This window comes from Melospiza georgiana, chromosome 2, assembly GCF_028018845.1.
Source record: "Melospiza georgiana isolate bMelGeo1 chromosome 2, bMelGeo1.pri, whole genome shotgun sequence".
Lineage (NCBI taxonomy): Eukaryota > Metazoa > Chordata > Aves > Passeriformes > Passerellidae > Melospiza > Melospiza georgiana.
Window position 1 is genome coordinate 86,286,321 of NC_080431.1, and position 14,144 is coordinate 86,300,464.

The window sequence follows — 14,144 nt, forward strand, 5'->3', positions numbered from 1 at the left end:
GAAAATGGAATGTCCTGTAGCTCACTTTTAGAAAACAAGAGCTCATTGCATTACGGTATCAAGGTCTGCTGCCTAACTTTCCTTGCCTAAAGCAAAAGCAGAGGAAAGTATACCAGATGCCTAACAGGCACCTCCTGTAGACAGAAAGAAACACACCCTTGGAGCATTTTCTTTCAGGTGTTCATTTAAACTTTCCTGTAATCTTGTTTTCATGTAAAGTCTTTAAATGAAAGCCCTTTTAACTCACACTACAAATCACAAATTAAATGTCCTGTGCTGCAAGGGTTAACTTACGTTAAAAAGAGTACAGCACCTGATCCAAATGGCCTTTTTTTTATACCCCTGTCTGAAACTCAAAGTCAAATTGTGCAAGTACCAAACCCTGCCTAGGCATTCAGGGGGAGTTACATTAAAAAGACAACTTCAAACAAGTTGTCCACTTATCAAGGGAGGTAGGAATGGGCTCTTAACCAAAACTGCACATCCAAATATTCATAGAATTTGTAGAAGAATCTGCATTATTCTACATTCTAGTGTCTATTTGTGCCTTCATTACAAAATGATACAAAATATCCAGAAACTTAAAAGCAATGATTTAAAATCCTGGTTTTGCAACCCACTTTTCCCTATGAAAAACTAAAAGCAAAGCTAGAAGGAGCACCAAGCCAAAATATTATTTCAACGACAACATGTAGTTATCTTGCAGGCTATAAGCATTCAGGAGTTACATTTCATCAAATGAAGACTTCATTTGGCAAAACAAATCAAATCCAGATCACTGGATCTGCCCCTGCAGCATCACTCTGTGGACAGATTTACTGAGACTAAGATAATTTTTCAACATATCTTAGTGGGAAGATTCTATGTGATAAAGAAAGTCTTTTTTCTTATACATATCTATGGCATTTGATTCAGCTCCAAGAGGGCTGTTTTCATCCACAGTCTGTCTTTGAAGCTGCTACATTCACAAAATAGATGAAATTAACCAAAATAAATCCTTCCTTAATTGACTTGTTACAAGCAAGAGGAACATGAACACACCTCTCTTCCTGGGATGTTTTGTGAACGATTTCCTCAAACCCGGAGGGAGGAACATAACACCCTTAGCAGCAATTAAGTTCAAACATTCGTGAATCTGGGCTCTAAATCAAAGCTTAGCAAGAGCACTCTGCCCAAAGTATTCATTAAAGAATATGTGCCAAAGTAATGCTGCTCTCCAAAAACATCCTCATAAATTTCCCTATCGTAATTTTGAGTGAATATAAGTTAAGCTTTCCAATATGGAGTAGTTTCCATATAGTGGAAGTACTTAATCAAGTGAGATTTCACATGATCTATCTGAAACATGTAACTTCATACAATTGCTCCCCCTGGCTCTCCAGGGCTGTTCTCCAGCTGACTATTATTCAGTCACTTTTTCTAACAAATCTCACCTATACACTAAATTTTATCTTTGCCATGAATAGCACAGCTGCAAACATTTGCATGTTATGCTTTGGGTTATTATTTACCCTATGTGACTGCTAAGTGGATACAAATCCTTACCCATTTTTAGACATCAGTTAATATTCCTGTTGCTGCAAAGGGGATATACAGTTCTCCTTCACCATAATAAGAAACCTGCATGGCCTCCAACATAATTTCTCTGAGACCTCTAACCTGAAGATAACAGAAAGATTTCTACATGTTAGACAGAACCAAATTGGCAGCATGAGTAAAAACTTGGATCAACAGTTATATAACCAATATCTTTGTGCAACCTAGACTTTGGCAAATAAGTCAAGCATGATAGCACTGGAGAAATTTACAGAAAAGAAAATCATTAGGCAGGACAAGGGTTGAAAGTAAGAACTAAATGCACCTTATAATAGCTGATATCAGTCATTTCCAAATTTCCTGTCTCTTGATGCACAAAGGTCAAATATGGTTTTTAAGATATTCATCTTTGATTTGATGCTCTGTCTTTAGAAGTAAGATCTTGGCTGATTTCTATGTTCTCACTTGATGCAAGGCAAAGGTCTTTGGAATTCATGTAAAATGTTACGGCTCACATCAATGCAAAGCAATCTAAAGCTAACAGTACTTTCACTCTTTTTGAAAGTACCTGCCAAAGTTGGTAGCTGTGACTGAAAAAGGCAACAAACTCAGGTATATATTGTAAAGCTGAATGAAATGAAAAAAACAAAGTCTCATTGCCACCAAGCCTTCAATAATTTGAGGATTTTTTAAAGTTTCATTTCTCAACATACAACATCATAAACCAATGAGAGCAATGGAGTTTCTGGAATTTACACTGAAATATACCTTCTATTAATTCTGTACAAACTGATTCTGATGCAAACAACTAGGATTCCTTATGTTGAAATAGCCTGCTATACAAGCACAATGGAATTAGATGCAAAAATCTTCTTACTAATAACATTAAATTGATTTTGTATGGTCATTCTTGATATATACTCTATAAAATACAGGGGAAAAAAGAAATTTTAGATTTATTTACAGCTTGACAGTTATAAACCATATGCCACATAAGAAAACAGGCTGCCCCTCTTGATGGGTAAATGACAGGAGCTATGTCAATATAGCAATCAGCCATTCATACAGTACACAAGCTTTATACACAGAGACTGGACAGGATGGCAGAGGGGAACAAAGGCTAGACTGTCTTCAGTCCAGAGAAATGCATCACTTACTGCTTACTATATACTCTGGTATGAGGCTCTGACACTGAACTCATTGCTTATCTTAAGAATTCTTCTGACAGTATCTTTCAACTATGAAAGACACATTTTTGAAGGGAGGAAATTATAAACCAACATCTTTTCCACTGCTCTGAGACAAGAGGCTTTGGAACACACCAGGAATCCCTTATCGGCATCCCTGTTCCCTTGCCTCTTTCAAAATTCCCTGAATAATTTGGAACCTATTTTCCATCTCAGTCAAAATACAATCCAGCAGATGCCTCAACAGAAATTCTGAGATCACTGTGCCTGGCACTCTGCAGAATGACTCCTCTCTCTACAAAATGAATGCAAGACCTTATCAGTCTGCCAGGGTAGAACAACACCAGATGATATTCCCACCTGCACTCTCTTGCTCAGTGCTCTAGATATTGAAGGGCATTACTGTAGCTGCATAATATTTGTTTTCAGTAGTGGGCTCAGTGCAAACTAAGCCTCTACACAAATCCTTTCTAAACACACACACAAAAAAGATGATGCATTCATATGTTTAATAAACTTTTGTTTTATTCAAGCTCTTTCAAAGTTAGGCCACGTAAGCTGCATGTAAAATTCACCAGCTGCATTCCAGACTTTGATTTCCCCAGACACTGGGAGACAGGCACAAATGAATACAACTTTCCATATATACAGCTTGAATATTGTCCTCATCCACATTTGACATCCAGCCCCAAAACAGTTCCAAATAGTCTGTCAGTGGGGAAAAACAACTCCTCCCTATGTTAATAAAAGATTAGCTCTCTCTCACTGTGAGCGATAGCACTGCTCCAAGACAGCTTCATGCTAGAGGGAATCTTCATCTGTATCGATGTCACTGCTTGGTTTGTTCAACCTCTCAAATTCCTCTCCATCCTACAGGAACCAGAAGCAAAAGAGAGCAATGTGACCAAAAGTCATCTTGTTATTAATAGCACTGAAAAAAAAGACTAAGGTTTATTTAAAAGTATCACTTAAAGCAAAATCCTGTAATCCCTGTAATTTAAATCTCTTACATGTGTGTTATAAGGTTTAGGAAATACATACTCATAAAAAACATTCCCTGCATCTTTAACACTTTTTAGTGACTCACTGCCTAAGACAACTTGTAGCCCCTTCTTCCATACAATCATAAAATGGTTTGGGTTGGAAGGTGCTGGAAGGATGCTAGAAGGTGTTCCTGGAGCCTTCTCTTCTCCAGGATGAACATCCTCAACTCTCTCAGCCTGTCTTCATAGGAGAGGTGCTCCAGCACTCTGATCACCTTTCTCTGGACTCACTCCAGCAGATCCAAGTCCCCAGAACTGGACACAGTACTACAGGTGGGGTCTCACAAGAGCAGAGGGGCAGAATCACCTACCTTGACCTGTTGGTCACACTGCTTTTGATGCAGCCCAAGATATAGCTGGCTTTGCATGCACACATAATGTTATTCGTTTCTACAACAGCTGCTTAGGTGTAAGTGCTAAAATAGATGACACCTGGCACACCAAAAATATATGAATTTGTGTTATTTATTGTTCATTAAACAACAACCTAAAAAGGCACCATGTGGAACTTCTGGAAAGTTTAATGCTTGCGCTCAAAGTGTAATGTTTGCTGGAACGCAGTGGGGACAGCGCTCTCTGCTGGGTACAACGTGCATCCGCGGGCCGACGGGCACAAACGTGAACCCTTCCCAGCAGGCGGCTGCTCAGCTCGGCTGAACGACAGCTCTAGGAGCAAGCTGTCCCTGACACCTTCTAGCTGACTACATCACTGTTCAAATCGGAACAAAAACACGGGCAGGCCTAGAGGAAATATATAGCAAGAAAAAAAACCCCAAACCATGTTAAAACGCTGTGTTTAAATCTTGCCTTTTTGTCTTCAGCTATCTTTTACTGCTATGGCAGAAACTTTAACATCAAAAGAGTTAGCTTCCTCATCATGTGGCCTAAGTTAGACAGACTTACCAGTTCTACTTAGGTACAATTACTGTCCAGGCATCAATTGGGTAAGTAAACTCTCTTGGTTATAAAGCTTTCAAGAAAAGATTTGTACAAAGCTGAAGTTGCTCACAGGACTGTCTACAGTCACAGCAGGAAAGCAATGCTTACCTAGGCTTCATGATTTCAAGAAGTAGCAAATGGAAAGCAACACCCAAGACTCTAAGAAATACTGCAGAACTTTGGTGTTGGGGGATGAGTCCCATCGCACACAAGTTGATTCTTCCAAACATATCATAGCATAAAGGGAGGTGAAACAAAAGAGAAACCAAAGGAGACAAGTACTGAAAAGCCTTACCCCACTTGATCTTTCCCATGCATCTCCTTTGATGAGTTTTCCCCTTTCCCTCAGACTGGCGTATTCCAAGCCTCTTGCTTTAGTGGCATTATAAATGAATATGGAGAGAAGCACTACAGGAGCTTCCAAAAAGAACTCTAGAGAAGGCCTAAAGTCAAAGATGACAAAAGACACAGTGGTGATGATGACAGTGTTGATCTGAGCAGTCATAACATGGAACATGTTGTCTCGGAACTTCAAGATGAAGGCTACAGACAGCCCCAGGAAAGCTGTGACAAATATAAGAGCCACGGAGAAGATGTTGTGCCCATAAAAGAAGCCACAGTTCCCTATCTGCCTCCGGTCCTTAGCCTGCAGTGCCAGCATGAGCCCATTGAACAGCACTCCAAAGGCATAGAGTTTGCTGTTCTGTGTGAAGATGCTTTCCCCAAGCTGATCCACATCTTTCAGCATCTTTTCATTGTAGATGTTAGCCAGGGCAGACACAAAACACTGCACTAGAATAAGCAGATGGCCCAGGCTGAGGCGGAGAGGCTTCAATGCTCCTGCCATGGTACCGGTCACATTCCACTGGAAGCTGTGAAGGAAACTTGGTGCTGGACAGATGCCCTTTTCCGCACATGCTTCCTCAGGTCCAGTAGCGAGAAGGCAGTGGTTAGATGGCCCAAAAAACATACTGTGATGAAATCCATGTGCAGCCAAGCTGTGCTGATGGCCTCCAGTTCCTCGAGTCAGGGCAACGATGGACAGGAATAAAATCACCAGAGATGCCCACTGTACCCAAGAGAGTCTTCGCCTGGTACACAAAAAAGCCACTAAATTTAGAAACAGTGGCATAAATTAAATGACAGAACACCCAGATCTGTAAAACATATAAAAGACATAATGCCACAGATAGGGAGACAAACAGGTGTAAAGAAAAGTCTCTTCAGGATACAATTAAGTGCAAAAATGCAACATGATTTACTATGGCAAAGGGGGCCGAGTCTGGCAAACAAAGAAGTATAAAATAAAGTATTCTGAAGAAATAAGGAAGGACTTTCAAGATCACATTATTTCTAGATACTGACTGCCTAACAATTAAAAACAACTCTTGTCTGCATGGCAACAAAGGTCGGACGAATAAACCAAAAAACATCACAGACATCCAAATAATTACCATCTTTCTTTGGAAAATGTTCATTATACTGCTCTTTTCCCCTATGACTTGGAGTCCTTTTCTACTATTATATGATGGTAACTCTTATAAATTTACAAATGTAATTCATAAGACTATTAGAATTATTTATGCTGTTTTTCCACTCAAACAAAGCCTGTTTATCTTGGTGAAAATAAAAAATTTGGAAGATTAAGTGAACTGTGACATCACAAAAGACAAAACTAAAATGAGAAAAAGCATTTAGAGTCAGACTATCAGGCACTGTTTTGACATATTACTACATACAGAAAAAGCTTATCTGTGCCATATTCAAATAAGCAACTTTTACAGTGAAAAGTTAATACCCATTTCCCTGATAGTCTTTTTTTAATCTAAATAATACTATAAAGAGCACAAATTCAGCAAAGTGGAACACAGTCTGGCTTTTGTCACGTGAGTAATGAACCAAACACACTTCTATCTTCAACTCTTATGTATCTCATTTCCTCTTACTAGACCACATTTACACTCAATTAAGAACTGCAAAAGACTGGTAAGTACTGGCAATCATGAAATAAGATATTTAAACTTTCTTCTTACCATTCAATGACTATATAATCATGATTTCAACTGTTTTCTACTAGAGTTGACCAAATGTGTTGACATATGAAGGGACTCCTAATAACATATTATTTCCTACACCTTCAGATGTAGAAAACAAAACCACCTCTCCAAGTTGGTACAGCCGCAAGAAAAGAGAATTATTGTTCCCATCAGACAAAGAGAAAAAATGTAGCTTAACTTCATCAAAGCTGGGAAGATTTAAACTTCATTTACTGTAGCAAATACTACTTACTTTAGCACTATCCTGAAGAGAAGAGCTGTTGTTATAATGACAAAATTTGAGAAGAGTACAGCCATTGCCTTGAAAGAGAAGGAGAGGAATAAAGTTATACTTCAGACACACTGTGGACACCAAAACCTACAGACTTCAAGTGTTCACCTTCCTGCAACATGCCAGAGTGAAAAGCACTGGTACTGAATTTTATTCCTCACCCAAGTGGTACAATACCACACCTGTGAAATGATAGTCAAGTCCCATTTCAAAATCCCAGGGCAACCATAGAGCCCAAGCTCCACTGCAGTGGGGAAAGCTATACTGAAATGAAGATGTGAGGAAACCAGTGCAACAGAAAACTTACTTAGCAGAGAACAGTTTCGTTTTCAGTCAGATCAGTTCCCCAGCTGGGCTGACCAGTGAGCTGCAAAAACAGCTGTGTTCGCACAAAGGAGGAAGTTGCTCCAAAATGAGAATAAGCAAAGAATAAAGCAAGAGGAGGTTGCTCCTGGCTGCAGTGCCATTTGCAGAGTTCATGAAATTCCAGACTTGGACAAGCCACTTGCAGAAAACAAACTTCTTCTATGTCAAGTGCTTTTGCTGTAGAGTTTAATCAAAGATAAAGAGGTGCTTGGCTTGAATTTTCAAGATTGCAACTGTAATTTTAAGAAAATAATCTATTTTGAAGTACAACTGAAGACAACTCTAAAGCTTCTGTTTAATTTTGGAATAACTATATAATAACATCAGTGCTCTAATCCATGGCCACGATCCCAAGCTGCAAACTCCTTGTGGCAAGGATTGTCTGTTTTGTCTCTGTATTAGACACTCTATACTGGGAGACCATACCAAGAAAAGGCTCTTTTAAGCACTCCAGTTACCAATAAAGACCAGAATCCACCAGCGCCAGTAGGAATAAAGAATCCTCTTTATGAGGGTGGGGGGTGTTTTGCAAACTTGATCTTTCCCATGCATCTCCTTTGATGAGTTTTCCCCTTTCCTGCAGAGTGGCATATTCTAGGCCTCTTGTTTTACTGTCTGTTACTCCAGACTGCCCTGCATAGTCAGTAAATGTACAACAGATCCAGGCAACTGAAGTTTTTGGTCCCATTGAGCCTCCGCTTTTTAGACAATTTTACACATAAGCATATATGGATTCAGGAGTACAAAACACAGACTTTTTCTTGAATTTTCTCATCATTTCCACATTCCCAATTCTGCTACAGAGTGTCTTTTTCCTTCACCAGAGGAAAAGCACAGACTCTTTTCTCATTATCGTCATTCCACTTTATCCCAACATACCATCTGCTGAACAATAATTCTGATGAAACAGCACAACACAGGCTCTCACATAAGCTGAACACTTACTGACAATGAGACACCTCCCTAAGAAAACACATCTTAATTTTTCACTTTGCAAAATTAAAACTCAGTAAATATTCATGTTAAGTGAACACTGTGGAAGGAGAAAAATATGGAATAAACAAGGAAATTTGGCAGAAATCACTCTGGAAAAAAAAGAGCCTTTATGCAAAATGCAGACGTAGTTCATGCACACTCTGGTTTTGCTTTACAGTCAATGCTCCCCCATCCAACATCTCTGGCAACATTATGAGCAAAATATTTCAAAGGATAGTTTAAAAAATTAATTTTGACTCCTTTTGTTCTCTGAAACCTCAAGAGATCTCTGTTCTAGATGAAAAGGAATATGAATACCAAAGTTCCCCATGCCACTAATCTGCACGTCCCAAGTAAAGCCTCAAAAGGTAAGTCTCTAGGAAATTTAGCCACTAAAAAGGATCCACAGTTATAGCTGAAGTTTCAAGCAAAAAGAATCTCACCAAAGCAACCCCAATTCCAGCAGCTGCTCACCCAAGTACTACTTAGTCCCAAAACTACTTTGTATTTAAAATCACATGACCAAGTTCAGTCAGGTATGGCCGTCTTCCTTTTAAGCATCTTCACATTTCACATTCATGGTCTCGTACATTATCAAGATATTCTATCATAGAGATATTTAGTTATCTATTTTAATACTTCTTTGTCATAATAATGTTACAGATTCAGCTAACCATCATAGAATTCCTCTAATTAAAAGACGCTAAGAGTTCTAAAAAGAGGAATCTTAGAGCACATGTTCTGAGGAGACAGAGACAAGGTAATGCCTGGGTGTGGGTGAATGTAAAACAAAAGCTGTCCATTTCCCAAGGATTACCTAAACTGAACCAAATTAAATTGCTTAAGAGAAAAATAGCATTTATGGAACCTCCTATGCATCAGGCTTTTCTTCTACAAATATTATCACTGAATTTCCTTCCTAAAACTAGAAACCAAAACAAACCAAAATGACCCACAAATAAACAAAACAAAACCCTAAAAAACAAAACAAAAACACCCCCCCAAAAAAACAAAAAAAAACCCCAAACTCAACCCTACCAATCAAAAAACACCCCAACCACTACCAACGAAAAAATCCCATCAATAAAAAAAAACATACAAAAAACCACAGAACCAAGCAGCTGTGCATGTTATTTTAAGATATCTGAGCTGTCAGCTGAGTCCTGGTCTAGACTCTGGTCTGTCTGTCCCTGGCAGAAATATACACCTAAGAGAACACTATTTTAAAGAGAAATTCTGATAGACAAGGTAGAAAACCATTTCTTTTTAACATTCAACAGGGGCAGTCACAGTACTTTATTGCAATCACAAACAATCTGTTTCCATCTTACTGCAAACATAGATTCTGAACCAAAAAGCATCATGATACAAAAATAAGAGCAAGCACAAAACCTGTACAATTTCCTGAGCATATGCAAGTTCATCCATAAGGAGGAGGGTAGCTAGAAGAAAATATCAACTAAATTTTATACCTAAACATAGCTAATACACAAATGCAAAAATTGAGTCCATTTTCTTCACCCCCTCCTCAGTTTCTGTTACACCTATTTCCTTTGTGAGATTACATTTATTCACTTTACGTCACATACACAGAGTGGCAAAAGCCCCACAGAAACGTGCAGCTCAAATAATAGCAAGAGAAACAAATTGATTGAAAGAGAAATACAGAGTTGAAGAAGGCAAAGGAAGAAAAGTAGCAAAAACCCTCCCACTTCTTAAGCACTTCACCCTATTTCTGAATCACGTTGGATGGAGAAAATATAAAGAGTTGTCCGTGATGAAAGCTGTACAGTCCTGACCAGTGGGACAGACAATGGGAAGGTAACAGATTATTCTTTCTGTGTTAAAACAGCAGACAGCTCAGTTACAATCTTGCCTTGCCAGTGTTACCACAGCAGATAGCCTAGGAGCAGTATTACCCACTAAGACATGAGAAGTCATGTTATTCCGTGTAAGTATACTTACTGGCTGGAGGTAGGACAGTACATAGAAGACAATCAAGTTATCCAAAAAGTAAAGAAAGGCAGGAATTGACCATTTCATGGAATTGCATACATTCTTCCAGGAAAAACATTCAGAGAGATGATCCATACAACTCTTTTCTGAAAGGAAAAGAAATCAGTAAGAAAGATATTCATTCCTATTGTAGAAAGTCTGTTCCCTTGTAACAGAATAGGTACCACTGTCCTCTTTTGAGGAACACCATTAGACTGAAAATCCTTGGGTTCCTCAGTTCTCTGGCAACACAGGAGCCTGTGTTCCAGGGCAGAACACAGCTGGAGCAGCAACCCTGTGTGGTGCTCACTTCCTTGCCTCAGCAAAGAAAATGTCACAGAATTTGTTACATTCATCACAGTGTTTGTCCACTCTGAGCAAAAATTCCATTGTCAACCATTCTTCGAGGGCCAAAAAGCACCCCAGAGTCCCTCCATACAGTGACATCCTTACTGGGTGTGACTTCCTATTGATTACTGATCAAATCTACAACAGGAACAACAACATAGACAGTAGATTCCTTCAGAGAGCACCCAAAGGTCAGCCAGTAAAGTCAGAAGTACAAAATAAACCAGAATTCAGTATTTGCAGACCACAGCACATGATCTGGGTATAAAGAGAACATATAGGAAGAAAAGAAGAAAGAAAGGACAAAGCACAAAGAATGACATTTACTTAGGTATTCAGGACACAAACTTTAGGAGGAAGACTGTGATAAACTTTAGACTACTCCAGAGCTGCTGCCAAAAGTACTTTGTTAGCATAGATTTAAAACTACCAAATTATATCTAATCCTCTCCTAAAGCACCAACACAGTGAGTTCAGCAAAACTCAGCCATATGGATTTTTAAAAAAAGAAAGAAAAATAAAGAAAACCAGAAAACATGCAGTCAGCAGTAGGCAATGATGGCAAACACTGATTGAATATATTTACTGTCTTAGGTAAGACTGTACTAACTGGGGAAGGTGAAAATTTTATCAGCTTGCCAGAGCCATGACTGCTTCCTGGAGAAGGAGACAAAATCAACAGTTCAATTTAACATGAACGTCCTCAGCCAACTTAAATATTTGATCTGTACCATTTTGAAATGCTATTAAGTTAATCTCTCATAGTTTTTACATCAGAACAGAAAAGAAAGAAAAAGCAAAAATCACCTGCAATGCAAAACCTGGAGCAAGTAGAGAGTGTCATTTATTGTTAAAAAAAAAGTGTTTGTAGGACAGCAAATCTTAGAAAGTCAACACATTTTAGTTATTTAAAACATCGGTACTAACCTTTTTTCCTATTCCAGACTGCCAACACTACACATAGGACCAGTTTTACTACTTCAGAACACATGTTCACTGTTGTAGGAAGATAATCATACTTGTTATCTGTGGGATCCAGCAAATCAGAGAGTACACAATCAGTTTCTGTCTCCTGCATTCATAATTTGAGCAAGAATCTATTATAACCATTACAATCACAATTTTAGTCACAAAAGGCTTTGTCAGAACTTCAGTTATAAATGTTTCAAAGTTTATGGCATATAACCTCCTGAAGAGCCTCTTTTCTGAGTTGAAATCTTTCCTCATTTGGTCCCAGTTTACAGCAGAACTTTTTTTGAAGAACTTAAGAATATGGCTGTTTTAAAAACAAATTAAAATGGGAAGGCTTTCCCCAAAGACCAATATGGATTTTTTAACCCCCACAAAAAACAGGATGACATAACCTCATTTTAGAACTGGCAATACCAGCCAGTTTTAGCACTTTATCCAGTAGGATACCACTTCTCTTCTAAGCCTGTTGCAAGGAAAACATTCCAATCAAATCATCTACCGTCAAGAGTGCTTACACAACAATGTTATCTTTGAAGAGTTAGCTATAAAATAAATCACCTGCCTCATCTTTTAAATGGAGATCATACACCTTGCAGCCCAAGTTACACCTTTATGGTAGTCTACTGGCTAGACAGAAATTTTCCAGTGCAGAAACACATCCCTATAAATATAAGAGAATGTTTATGCAAAGAAGTCTGCAGATGGAGAAGTAGGTTTTTGGGGTATGTTTTAGGCCAAATATCAATGCTTTCCTATTTAAGGTACTGGTACATTATGGGTACTGCCCAACTGTACCTTCATTGGCAGAATACTTCATCAGGAGGATTCGACTCGAACCCAACACAATGAACACTCCTCCAAGCAGAAAGGTCTGGCTGGTTGTCTTGGAGCAAAGGGCAAGTCGACTACACCACTCCACCTTCATCCTGCTGCCTCACTGTCAGTGCCCTTTGGATGGCAGGATAAAAAACCACTGTAAACAGTACTTCCAGAAACTGGTTACACAAGACAAAATAAGTGCATTTTACTGCTTTGTGTAATTCAAAGATGCTTATATAATAGAACAAGCCATGATCTTGTTCTACAACTATCCTTTTCTTACTTTAAAAAAAAAAAATTGAATCCAACCTATGACTGAACACTGCCATGTCAATTAGACCATGGCACCAAGTGCCACATCCAGTCTTTCCTTAAAACACCGCCTAGGATGGTGACTCCATCAATTAGACCATGGCACCAAGTGCCACATCCAGTCTTTCCTTAAAACAGGATGGTGACTCCATCACCTAGAATTCTAATATATAATCATCCTTTCTGTGAATAACTTATTCTTGATGTCCAACCTAAACCTCCCATGGCACAGGTTAAGGCTGTGTCCTCTTGTCCTGTTGCTGGTTGCCTGGGAGAAGAGGCTGACCTCAGCTGGCTACACCCTCCTTTCAGGCAGAGAGCGATAAGGTCACCCCTGAGAGAAGGATGCGTTACAAGGACCATCGAAGGGGGATAAACGATACACTGCGACGCTGAAGGTGGCACAAGGAGGCTGCTTCCTGAGAAGTCCGCAACTACGGCATACGGGCTAGCTAAAAGGATTAAATATTTCATATGCTTCTTTTTCTTTGATATTTTTTAAGTGCTCTTGCTCCTAATCCCAGCAAGGAGAAGCGCTACAGCAGCGGAGCGAGACCAACCCCTCAGGGCTGACCCGGCGCCGGCTCGTTCCCAGCGGGGGGGGGAGGCACAGGGCAGCCGGAGCCGAGCACCGGAGCCGCGTCCTCCGCCTCCAGCGCCGCCGTTACTCGCCCGACCCGTTAACGGGCCCCGGGGCCGCAACAGCCGGCCGAGGGAGGAGCGGGGAGGGAGAGCCGCTCTGGACCAGCTGCGGGCTGGGCTCCGTCCTATGCCGGCAGGGCGGCCGGAGCGCGGCTAACCGGACTCGGGGGACACCCACCTCGCCCCCTCCTCCGCAGCGGAGGAGGAACAGCCTCAGGGCTTTGCCGACCGCCTCCTGCCACGTCGCTGCTTCGGGCTGCAGCCGCGAGCGGCGGGGCGGCGGCCGCGCGAGGCGAGCGGGACTCCGAGACAGCAGCGAGCGCCCGCTGCATGGACACCGCGGCCAGGCGCACCCGGGCGCACCGGGTCCCGGGAGGCTGCGGCAGCACGGCCCCCCTCACTCATCCCCGCCGCCCAAGGCCGGGCTGCCCCCGGGGTCCCGCACGAAGCCCCTTCAGCGCCCCCTCGCGCCCCACTAACCCCCCCCCCCCCCCCCCCCGCCTCCACCCTTCGGCCTCACCTGGCGGGGCGGGGCCGCTTGCGCGCGCCCCCCGCCTTGCCCCGCCCCGCGCGGACACGCGCTTCCCCTCCTCCCCCGCTACAGCACCGCCGGCTCGGCCCCGCCCCCACGGCTTCCAGGAACCCGCGAGCCCCGCCCCCCGGCTCGCGCACGCCCCCCGGC

General features: G+C 41.2%; 1 protein-coding gene across 4 annotated transcripts in view; it reads right to left on the reverse strand.

Moving 5' to 3' along the window:
• The window catches only part of SLC35A5 (solute carrier family 35 member A5), a 162,866-nt gene extending 148,818 nt beyond the window's left edge, over positions 1-14,048 (reverse strand). Inside the window, exons 1-7 of one of the 4 annotated variants that reach the window (XM_058019305.1) lie at positions 13,983-14,048; positions 12,485-12,637; positions 11,645-11,743; positions 10,340-10,476; positions 6,995-7,062; positions 5,001-5,796; positions 3,227-3,593 (exon numbers count right to left, since the gene is read on the reverse strand). In XM_058019305.1, the coding sequence (XP_057875288.1) occupies positions 3,525-3,593; positions 5,001-5,796; positions 6,995-7,062; positions 10,340-10,476; positions 11,645-11,743; positions 12,485-12,614 (1,299 nt within the window). In that variant the 5' untranslated portion in view covers positions 12,615-12,637; positions 13,983-14,048 and the 3' untranslated portion in view covers positions 3,227-3,524. Of the gene's footprint in view, positions 1-3,226; positions 3,594-5,000; positions 5,797-6,994; positions 7,063-10,339; positions 10,477-11,644; positions 11,744-12,484; positions 12,777-13,640; positions 13,727-13,982 lie in introns of those variants that run through there. The other 3 variants (XM_058019307.1, XR_009114193.1, XM_058019306.1) reach the window with 3 other exon arrangements.
• Between the last annotated feature and the right edge of the window lie 96 nt (positions 14,049-14,144).